This window comes from Pelobates fuscus, chromosome 11 (genome assembly GCF_036172605.1).
Source record: "Pelobates fuscus isolate aPelFus1 chromosome 11, aPelFus1.pri, whole genome shotgun sequence".
NCBI lineage: Eukaryota > Metazoa > Chordata > Amphibia > Anura > Pelobatidae > Pelobates > Pelobates fuscus.
In genome coordinates this window covers 23456869-23469064 of record NC_086327.1, presented here as the reverse complement: position 1 = coordinate 23469064, position 12196 = coordinate 23456869, and the positions used below count along the sequence as shown (strand labels likewise).

Here is a 12196-nt window from a genome sequence, read left to right as displayed (position 1 = left end):
GCTTCCTCACTAGCCCAAGCAACATGGAGGGGATGGGCTGCTGGGTACTCTCGCTTAAACTTAAAACGGTTTAAAGCCGAATGGAAGGACGGGCCAGGGGACTCCAGACACAATAACCATGTCAACAAGATGAAGCCGTTACAGTGCCTACAGTGTCCCTTTAAGGCAGTTGAGATTATTAAATCACCGCAATAACTGTGTAACTGCTGTACATACACTGGTTAGGGGGTTTATAAAGAAACCATTTTTTTTGTAAATAAAGGAAATATGGCAAATGAAGCAAGCTAAAAGTGCATAGTTTTAAATAAAAAAATGTTAACATACTAAAGAGTAAGGGTAGGCAACCTTCGGAACTCCAGATGTGGACAAATCTCCCAGAATGCTCTTAAAGCCATAATGATGGCCAAGCATTTCGGGAGATGTAGTCCACAACATCTGGAGTGCGGAAGGTTGCTTTTATATAGGTAAAAAGCGATTGAAGTATTTTATACCATGAGTGCCCCATTAAAATTCCTAAAACTGCAGGACTTGCATTGGCAAATGTTGTAAGGAGGGATACCATTGCCAGATTAGAAAGAAGAGACATCAAAAATCAGGAGACAATCTTAACCTACAACTTGTTTTTTCCTCAGAAAATCTTATATACAAGAGACTCTAGTAGATCTTGAACTGGAGCCACGATTAAACTCATTAAATAGGAGAAATGTAACTTCGGAATTATATATAAAATATACCAAATAACATGCCCATAGCTTTGGCAGAGAGAAGTGGCTGTTCAAATTGTGTGTGTGTGTGTGTGTGTATGGGGCTAATCGGGACAAGTTGTGACAAAGTGTCATAACACTAACATGGTTATTTACTTAAAACAGAATTTAAAATTTAAGGTAAAAAAAAGCAGGACTGGATTTAATTTTTAAAGTTAATTATGCTATCAGTTTGGCTATGCTGGCCCTTGAAATTCTCACATTAATAAACTTTGAATTCTCACATTAATAAATAACCCTGTGAGTAATGTTTTGATGCTTATGGTCCCAATAATGGTTCACCGAAATAAAACAACATACTACAAAATAGTTCACAGGGTAAGGTTTCTAGTGCATGTTTAAAGTTCAGAATAGGCGGCTTGGACATCCAAACCCAGAGTCTCTCCTTTCTGGTCTTAGTAAGTATTGGTAGAAGTAGACATCTAGGAGCCCTGTCCACGTAGATGCTTACATTAAAGAAGTACAAGGAAGCTTATGTTTACTGATTATGCCATTGTGATAACACATCCCTTTAGGTGTCCAACACTGCCATCAACCTTATTACTGGGTATACATGGGTCATGAAGCTGCCACACTGTGTACACATTTCATTGTCATTCCAACCTAACAGCCTGAAATCTCCCCACTTCATTCCACACTCATGAGGTGCAGAGAACCGGTACAAAGCAGTGTCAAACAACACACTTTGTAAAATACTAAAGCTTTTTTTGCAGCGTACTAAACTGAGTTTGGCAGGACAAGTCTTTTCCATTCTTCACCTATTCTGTACCCTGGTTTCCTCACCATTTTTGTTGAACAGAGTTTAGTATGCACTCCAATCTTTGTATTACAATGAGTGTATTCTCATTGTACAAGGAAACATCACATTTTGGTGCTTAGTGAGTAATATTCAATGTGTCACAGGGATCACCAGGTAGAATACTATTTAGGTTACAATTCTAGGGTAGAGAAGGGAGGCCTTTTATCACCCTGTGTTCTGCACGAATTGCTGAAATATGCAAACTAGTCGTAGAGAACAATATAAACATTTATAGAAACACAAGACAGCTTGGAGAGTGGTTATTATGTAGAAACCATGGGTCAGAGACTGCACACCAGTCAGGCTCATCGTGAATATTGCTGTCAAGTAGAAAGATATAGAACTTTGGATCCGCAAACAGGTGGGACCAACTAAAAACCAAGAATACATGGGAGACCATTAACATACACAACCATATTGACATAGAGAAGTCTTAGTGAAGAAGCAAATTTGTCAACACTTTAATCCTTGTTGTATCAACCAAATCCTTTGATAACACACTGTATGGAATGGTGATCCAAGTCTCTGTTGAGTCTCCGGATCGTGTTCCTAGGATGAGTTCATATGTATAGGGCGAAAAGAAAGAAGAAAAAAAAAGTCTATGCTTGATATGGGACATTTAAACTAACATTGCACAGGGAAATTAAAATGTAAGCTGTGTTTAATACAGGTTTAATATATTAAGAAAACAAGATCACGATATTTAGATAGATACACATAATGTTTACAATTTCAAAACATATAGAAACGTTCCTTCCAATAATGAATTCTACACCCACCTTGGGTGGTCCACACTTGCCCACAGGGGGCTGTAATACAAAGGGCTGATATAAAAAGAAAGTACACTTCCACCTGTGTTTTGTGCATACTGGGTCACGGGGAGGGAGGGGGGGGGGAGAGTAGGGGGGGGTGGGGGGACAAAACGCAGTTTCCAGAAGCTGGCTTAAGCCACAACTTTGTTGTAAAGCTGGTAGTCTCATCAGGTTTGGCTAGTCTCAATTAAAGAGGGAAACGCAGCTTCTTGCCAACTGTCACTGATACATGGAATTAAATATGTGCAAATGCTGCGGATAGAAAGTTCCCTGTTGGAACAGTAAAGGTTATATTGAAAGGGGAATGGGAAATTGGCAAGGGAACCCCAATACTGCCCAAAAAGGAGGACATTCCATCTAGAGACTATTAAACTGGTTCCATCTGCAGCTCCTCAACATCCCCCTCCACTTCATGGAAAGACGCGTGGGACCCGATCACCACAAGAGTGGCTCCTGCAGGAAGGTAAGGGGGAGAGAAAATGTTATTGTCTCATTAGACAAGAGAACATGAAAAAGGAAAAAAAAAGCACATTTCAGGTTAAGAGAGGACAACGAAGACACAATCCAAACAGGACTTCATTTAACAAAAGTGTCAGAGATTCACACATTAATTTGCTTACCCAGAACCCAGAACACCGCTGCTCCAGCACCAGCTAGCCAAAAAAAGGGGAACGATACCGCTCCAGCAATGCCATATTGATTTGCCATACTAAGCTCACGACCTGTAGAGAGACGTTCAATCAGAATCAACACGTCTCACGTAATCGCAAATATTAAAGTGTAATTTCTACGAGAAATGGGATCATTACCTAGTACTTTGAAAACAGGCTACCATTTTTAATAGGAACCAGATATAAAAGTTCACATTCCAGTAGGGAAAGAAGTAATTGACACACTGTTCAGGCACAGTTTGTTTTTATTTTGACATGTATCCAATTCTCCATATAAGTGACGCACTTAACACTGTTTTCAACAAATTCCTTATCTTGTAGCCGTTTGTAACAGGAGACCTTTTGTAGAACAGAAAATCTGACTCACCAAACAGGACGATCTTAGACTGTAGGGTCTTCAAGTAGATGATGTAACAGGCCCCAAAAAACACAGCTAATGCAATGAGTAACATGGGAGAGGTGATGCTGGGAGAAAACACAAAGCAATAATTAGTAAAAAATGTAAACTAATACAGCATTAGATCAGAGGGGGCAGATGGAATCCGATTCATAACAACGAGGAGAACATGAGATAGAGTGGTGTGGATTTGTACTGATGCAATATGTGTCTACTGAAACCCACACAGTGTAGTTACACTATTGCATGCAACCCATTGACACACTAACATGTAGTGTAATAACACTCTTCCATCGTTTCAGAGTAAAGTAGGCAACAACAAAAAAGACTGAAGTCTATCAAATTCAACCTCACACACACCTGTTTCCGCTATTGAAGAAGGCGAAAAAGTCAAAATAAAGAGATTTCCAAGTTTGACACATATTAAGGAATATATTATTTCTTAAAGCTTAACTTCCCAAATACAAAAAAAAATCACTATTTAGTAGATATTCTCTCAATGAAAACATTCATGCATTTAATTACGCATTTTTCTTCAGTGTGGATATATCTAAAACAGCTTGCAAATGCTGCAGATCTATTGTCTGCATCCTTTGGAAGTCCTCCCCTTCTAACCCCGCCCAGACTTTCTGTGGCTGTCCAATCATAGACTTCACAATGCTGCTCTATGCAAGGCAGGTGCTCTGGGCAACTGCTGCCTATGGAGTTTAGCTCCATTGAGCCAGGCAACCAGGAAGTAAAAGTAATGTTAGTCTAATAGGCGCCTCTGGGGGAGGTAGCAAGAGTGTCAATTTCTATTGAAATCCGTATTTAAAAAAGAAAAAAAAAGACATGTTTAACACATAAATAACTTCAGCAATCTGAAGTGCTCTAGGGGGCTGGAGTGTCCCTTTAACCTCAAAATGGTATATCGATCCTGGATCAACAAGTGGTTTGGTCGCATATCAACTACTATATATTATGTTTTTTTAAAAAGAGCATCCACACATTGTTTAAAGATATGCCCAGAGTAGGATAAAATCACCTCTTTAGGCAAAGGATTCCACTACATAATTGTTCATATTTTACAAGAACATTTTCCTTTTCAGTAGGTAAGATCTAATTTCTTTAAGCCTAAATCTGTGATTATTTTCCCTTTGTACAGTTCTATTAATTAACATGTTACCAGATGGCTGTTTCTACTGGCTATATTTATATTTGAATAACGTGATTCTATTCCCTTGAGCCTTGTATTTTTCTAAAGCAACAAGTTCACATTTTATAGCTTTTTGTTCACAACTAAAACTTTCCATTCCCTTTATTAATTTTGTAGTCTCCCTCCACACTTTTTCTAGTATCAAGATATCCGTTTTTAAAATGTTGCACTTTACTGCATATTCAAGATGGGGTCTTACTACTGATTTATAAAGAATCAAAATATACTGAAATTACGTGAATTAATAAACCTTAATATGAATGACAATACCTTAATGGCATTTGCAACCACTGACTGACAATGCATATTGTTGGATAGTCTGTTGTAGGATACATCTCTCATAATGCTCTTACTGACATAATGCTGGCACAACATCTGGAGTGCCGGAGGTTGCCTATGCCCCATGTAGGGTATACAGTGCTGGTGGGTTTTTCACCTAACATGAAATCCACTGACAAACTCATCTGCAATATAGTGAAACTCTTAAGGGCGATACATTGACACACTTACATGCAGTACATGATGAGCCCCATAAAGATAAAGATGTAGTTGCTCTGAAAATGTTCCACATTTCTGGTGACACGCTTACACAGATCCCCAAAGTTCCCTGGGCGAGAAAAGCGCCGCTGGTCAACAAAGTTACTCCACGGGCGGATGTGCGCACGGCGCCGGTCAAACCAGTCTTTTGCTGTGGCTTGGGTGATCATCTTGGGAAGTATTCTGCATAAAGCACAGTGGGAAAAAGGTTAAAAAGCAGGATGTGAAACCCAGAGAGAGGAAATGTATTTTCTTTTTATATTTTTATTCATTTAAGCACATTAAGTTTGAAACCAGCAAAGCCACGGAGTGCGTGATCTACCAATGCTGCAACAGAAGCAGATTTATGATCATAAAGCAAACATTCCAAAACAGCCCAAACGTAACAGGTAGCAAAGAACCAGCAGCAATAATCAATATTTCATAACAAGCCTAATGCAGACAAAGACTTAATAGTCCTTCATTTTAAGGTGCTGTTAAAAGTGCATAGAAAAATAATACAAAAAAAATGAAAAAAAATAAAACATTTATAAATAAATATATCATATCCAACTCAGAAAGAAAAGCTTATTGGTTATTTTAATTTTGTCCTTTTCTATTTTCTCTGGGACTGAAAAACTCTAATGTGGAAAATGTGACACAAGGATGGGGTGAAATTTTTTTTATAGATAAGTTTAAAACTATAGAATATAGTTGCAGAGTGAAGCACTGCTATATAGATGGTAAAATAAATAGTACTGCTGACGGTAGATATGTGAATTGAGGAATGCAAGTATGGCTATTGGCTAAAAGAAAATAAAAGATGGAAAGGGGTGCACACATGACGTAGGCAAGCAATGGAGACCCTGCATGCATCCCAGACAGATACATAATAATATTTCCATTTTTGTCAGAACTTATTTAGCTTTTGCTGAAATGTCACAGGCATAGAAGCATAAATAAGGAGCACGCAGGCATCCCTAAGCTGCAGGACAAGGTTTGCTGTGGCAAATCACATTTAGGCTTCAATAACTTGAAATCTTGAGCCTTCATATATGAAACTGGGTGATTTAAGCGAAGTGAGAATATATAGTTCGAGCTAGATATTTTTTGTTGTTGTTTTGCTGCATAAGGTTGTGTATTTGTCCTGAAGCAGGGGTAAGCAACATTAAGCACTCCAGATGTTGTGGACTAAATCTCCCTTGATGCTTGGCCAACATCATAGCTGTAAAAGTATTATGGGAGATGTAGTCAACAAAATCGTGAGTTGTCTACCCCTGCCCTAAAGAATATAACTTATTGTGTGTGCTTGATTACATTGGATTTAAAAAAAACAAAAACATGAATTGTGTAAATAAATGAATGGACAACACAAGACACAAGAGGGAAACGTAATATATGAAAAGGAAATGTTTGCTTTTAGCATTCTTAATATGTTTAATGACATTTTTGCAGCTTCATACCACCTCCTGATTGTGAGGACATGGGAATGTTCGGGGTGATCGCTAAGCTTGTTCTTAGAGCTGAAAGGTACAAGTGTCTTACTGATCACAAACATTTCCAAACAAATCAGGTGATGGCTCGTTACAGCTCATACTTGTTAATAATCCCACTAGGTCCCTCTTCAGCTGCAGGACTGAATGCGTCCCCGTTCTTCCCTGCCATGACCGGCTATGAGTGCAGTTACTTTGGGTTCCTGTTCCCAATGTCCTTCTGTAAAAGGAGACACACAAACAGGGCTTTAGTACGCAAACACGACTGCCTCCTTGCCAAGTCATCTGCCAGACTCCTCCTCAGCTCAATTAGACTTAAATCTCCTTTTCTGCATGAGTCACTAACTTGGAAAACCTGTTTAAAGTTCTCCAATTTAGAACATTACAAGAAAGGATGTTTAGTGATGAGTTCTGTAATAAAGTGACTAATTGAATTACCATGCTGGGTGTGAGGTTACTCTGCCTGAAACACTACCTTATAGATAATTTACAGAACCCCAAGCCTGGTCGGCTTAATGAGAGACACACGGAGGAGGTGACAATTGCAATTATGGCGATTTCCAAGAATCCAGAGCTTCTAAAATTATTACAGTTATCCCACAATGTGTACATGGCTACACATACACATACACAGCCTGCATGTCCATTATGGTGGCTACACTTGCCCTCTATGCATGTATTGCTACTAATACTTCAAAGCTAGTTCCTGGCAGAGAGAGGTGATTAAGAGCCAACTTAACATGTGTAACATCCTTGTTTGTAAATGTGTATTTATTAAACCTAACCAGGCGAAGGTGACATTTATCATTTTTATCAGCAAAAGAACCCAGAATACAGGAAATTCGCTCACAATTTGGATTCATGATCAGTTTTACCCAGTGAAATGGTAAATTACTCTTAGAAAGATTTCCCTAAACACATATAGATACTGAGACAGCAATTTGTTCTGCTTATTCCAACATAAATAACATAATGAATGAGGAGAACTAACCTTTAGTTTGTGTCACACAGTTACCCCGATCTAATGTGTCAGACTCCACCCAACCTAGTTAATGATAAAGGAACACTATAGGGTTAGAAACACAAACATTTTTCCTTACCCTATAGTGTTAAAAACACTATCTAGCCTCCCTGGCCTCCCTACATATAATACAATCTTACCTTTATTCCAGACGGCTCGTGCTGACTCTGCGCCTGATCTGCCTCCCTGGTTGACATCATCAGAAAAGATAATCTCAGCATTGGATAGGCTGAGATTGTTAATTCTGATGATCCCAAAGAGGCAGCCCGGGGTGAGGGCCCAAACGCTGCCCTGGCCAATCAGCATCTTCTCATATAGATAAAATGAATCAATGCATCTCTATGAGGAAATTTCAGTGTGCAGAGGGTGGAGACACTGAATGTCAGTCACACCGTGCAGCACTGCCCCGGGAAGCACCTTTAGTAGCCATCTAAGGAGTGGCCACTGGAGGTATCCCTAGGCTGTAATGTAAACACTGCATTTGCTCTAAAAAGACAGTGTTTACTGCAAAAAGCCTAAAGGGGATTTATAAAACACACCAGAACAATTACATTAAGCTGCAGTTGACTATAGTGTCCCTTTAAGCTGTACACGTAGATGCACAAATAAACAGCACAATATAAAATCACATAATTTCTAATTTCATAGGGTTATTTTTCTCAGAAATGGGAAAGGTTGTATAAAAATCTCAGGGTATACTAGATGAGAGATTCAAATGCTTGAAAACAATGTATTTGCTAGTAATGCATGTTTACTTTCCATGTGTACACAGCAAGTGACCTCCAACCCAGTCATGTATCCACAATGTTCTGTTCCAGGATCTAAACTTCTGAATTTACACTTGGCTGCATGTCAATCTTTCATGCACAACATGTGTATCATCTATGTTAGATCATATCACATGGCTAAGAATAGTACAAGAATCCTCTCTTACCAACAAGGGGTAATACGATTCCTTACTTAAAGTATAGCTATTTCAAATGAAGAATCTCAATTAACATTAATTGATCTTGTGTTCGCTATGGCAACCTAACAATTCACTACTTTAAGAATATTCCAAACCGGCGAGTGAGCATCCTTCATTTTTATAGAAAGAGGATATGTCTATTGGGCAGAATAGATGGGCCGAATGGTTCTTATCTGCCATCACATTCTATGTCTTTCACAAAGCATCATATAATGAAATACTTAATGTTTATATACAGGGTTTTAATCCAAGATGATATTAAAAAGGGTTTCCATTGCCAACAGCAAGCTGCCACTTCACAGGATTTTTAAATATTCTATTGGCCGCTAGACATCAACATTAGCCCCACCTATCTGATGATGTCAGAGGAGGCAAAGCATGGACTCAGTGCTGAGGGACACTGGCTCTGGAATTGGATAAGTGTTAAAAGAGTTTATTAACTCTTTCCATGTTTGGGTGCGGGAACAGAGGAAACTATATTCTAAGGAATACTACTTTGTATTCCTTACAGCAGAGAATCCCTTTAATAAAATAAATGCTCCCAACATTCAGGATGATCATTTGTCACAAGTGGAACACTACAGGTTGCGGTGTGGATGTGTCAGCAAGCTTCACACTTTGAGAGGATTTAACATGTAAAGCTGGGTTCTCCAAACTCAAAGCTGCAGATGTTGCTCAACTACAGCATAATTCTTTGTATGTAATAGATAGCCAGAGAATCATGGGAGTTATAGTTCAGCAACATCCGGAGCCGGAAGCCAGAGTTTGGAATACTCTGTGTAGAGCCTATATACACTTTGGTTGGCCATGCATGCACAAAAGTCATCTAAGATATCTCTGTGAAGGATTGTTATTTAACTTAAATGTTAACTGCGGAAAATTCATAGGCATTTAACATTTTAGGTCAAAAACTGAATTTGAAAAATTCTCCAAGTTGGCAATGTTTCCAGTTCAGCTATTTTTACGAAAAATGTTGAATTTGCTTTGAATTCTTGAAAATGCATACCGTAGAGCAGGGATAGGCAGCCTTCGCACTCCAGATGTTGTGGACTACATCTCCCCTGATGCTTTGCAAGTATTATGTCTGTAAGAGCAGCTGCAGTTCTGAAGGTTGCCTACCTCTGCGTTACAGAATAACTGTTCATTTTTCATATTAGACTGTTGCATATACTGCAAACAGAGCAGGATTATAAGCGGTAATTATAATTTGGAACTTATATAGTATTATACTGTCCACAAGCAATAACATGGGGTTTCTTGTATAATACCGATAACATAACATTCCAAAAAGAATACTGTACAGTAACATACTTAGGCAAGATACTGTACAATAGAAATAACATATAAAATGGGATACTGTACAATAGTAATAACATACACCATACCACGAACAATTGCATAACCTGTATAACAAATAACATACCATTCCATGAGGAAAACTGTCTCATAATAACAACATAATAACTGTATAATAATAACATATACCATGGTGTACACTGTATGATAATACTAATAACATACACAGTGTTGGACACTGTATAATAATCCAAATAACATATACCATGGTGTACACTGTATAAAAATAATAATAATAATATTATACACAATGTTGGACACGGTATAATAATACAAATAACATATACCATGGTGTACACTGAATAATCATAATAATAACAACATTTACCATGGAGGGCACTGTATAATAATAATAATAATACTAATAATATACACAATGTTGGACACGGTATAATAATACTAATAATATACACAATGTTGGACACTGTATAATAATACAAATAACATATACCATGGTGTACACTGAATAATCATAATAATAACATTTACCATGGAGGGCACTGTATAATAATAATAATAATAATATACACAATGTTGGACACTGTATAATAATATTAATAACATATCCCATGGTGTACACTGAATAATCATAATACTAATATTATACACAATGTTGGACACTGTATAATAACAACATATACCATGGAGGACACTGTATAATAATAATAATAATAATAATAATAATAACATATACCATGGAGGACACTGTATAATAATAATAATAACAACATACTCTATGTTGGACACTGTATAATACTACTACTAATAATAATAACAATACAATATACTTACTGCCTCTGTTAGGTGTGAGATCCCTCTAAGAACTTGCCACTTCCTATTCCAGTCACCGGAAGTGATATGGCAGAGACAGGAAGGACCCTGGAACATACAGCTCTTGCTGCTGGTCCCATAGCAACAACGCCACGTCACTTGCTGCGGCAGAGCAGGGGCTAGGTCGTGACGTAATTTCGCGATGGCTCAAGGGAGTTGTAGTTGCAAGTTGCTCTTCTACGGGAAGCAAACTGTGAGCTGCAATGCCAGTGTTTGAACACTAGATGTCACCATTATCATGGCGCACAGCCTGTGGTGTATAACTAGGCATTATATCCACACACTTTATCTGAACAGTTTAGTTTATTGTTAATATGTTAGCTATACAGACCAGCCCTAATACTGTGAATGGGTGAGCAGGAAAATAACTTCACATGCACAGTTAAGTGATATAAAGTTTGATTATATACAAACCGGATTTATATTTGTTATAGTGCATGCAGCTGTGTTTCTCAGAGGTCATGAAGTATGTTTGGATTTTCAGCAAAATCTCACATTTCATTAATAATTATTTTTCTTATTTTTTGATATTATAGGGCAGAAGCAGTTAGCTAACATACATATAGACATGGCTGTCTCTGCACCAGTCTGCTTTACCTACTGCTAGTGTGAGTTGTGGGAACTGTTCCAGTGTGATAGAGGTTATGTGCTACTGTATGTTTGTGATGGGAGTTGTGTGGGTATGTGAAGGAATACATGTGTGATGGGAGGTGTGTGAGTGTACGGGGACTGTATATGTGATGGGAAGTGTGTGAGTGTATGGGGACTGTGTGTGTGTGTGATGGGAAGTGTGTGAGTGTATGGGGACTGTGTGTGTGTGTGATGGGAGGTGTATGGAGACTGCGTGTGTGATGGGAGGTGTGTGAGTGTATGGAGACTGCGCGTGTGATGGGAGGTGTGTGAGTGTATGGAGACTGCATATGTGATGGGAGGTGTGCGAGTGTATGGAGACTGCGTGTGTGATGGGAGGTGTGTGAGTGTATGGAGACTGCGCATATGATGGGAGGTGTGTGAGTGTATGGAGACTGCGTGTGTGATGGGAGGTGTGTGAGTGTTTGGGGACTGTGTGTGATGGGAAGTGTATGGGGAATGCCTGTGTTATGGGAGGTGTGTGAGTGTATGGTGATTGGGTGTGTTATAGGAGGTGTGTGAGTGTAGTGGGACTGTATGTATGATGGGAGGTCTGTGAGTGTAGGGGGACTGTATGTATGAGGGGAGGTCTATGAGTATATGGAGACTGCGTGTGTGATGGGAGGTGTGAGTGTTTGGGGACTGCACGTGTGATGGGAAATGTGTGAGTGTATGGAGACTGCACGTGTGATGGGAAATGTGGGAGTGTATGGAGACTGCATGTGTGATGGGAGGTGTGTGAGT

At 38.7% G+C, this 12196-nt stretch overlaps 1 protein-coding gene across 4 annotated transcripts; it reads right to left on the bottom strand.

Moving 5' to 3' along the window:
• Window positions 1-2460: 2460 nt before the first annotated feature.
• RABAC1 (Rab acceptor 1) lies at window positions 2461-10875 on the bottom strand. Of its 4 annotated transcripts, XM_063436034.1 has the most exons (7): window positions 10784-10822; window positions 9642-9756; window positions 6752-6867; window positions 5149-5358; window positions 3414-3511; window positions 2996-3097; window positions 2461-2828 (listed from the first exon to the last, which is right to left on the bottom strand). In XM_063436034.1, exons 3-7 carry the CDS (start codon window positions 6817-6819, stop codon window positions 2743-2745), a joined length of 564 nt encoding a protein of 187 aa, XP_063292104.1. In that variant the 5' UTR covers window positions 6820-6867; window positions 9642-9756; window positions 10784-10822; the 3' UTR covers window positions 2461-2742. The 4 variants fall into 4 exon arrangements, with proteins under 4 accessions (XP_063292104.1, XP_063292103.1, XP_063292106.1 ...); XM_063436033.1 differs by lacking the exon at window positions 9642-9756 and having other exon boundaries at window positions 10784-10875; XM_063436036.1 differs by lacking the exons at window positions 6752-6867; window positions 9642-9756 and having other exon boundaries at window positions 10784-10871.
• Window positions 10876-12196: the final 1321 nt, after the last annotated feature.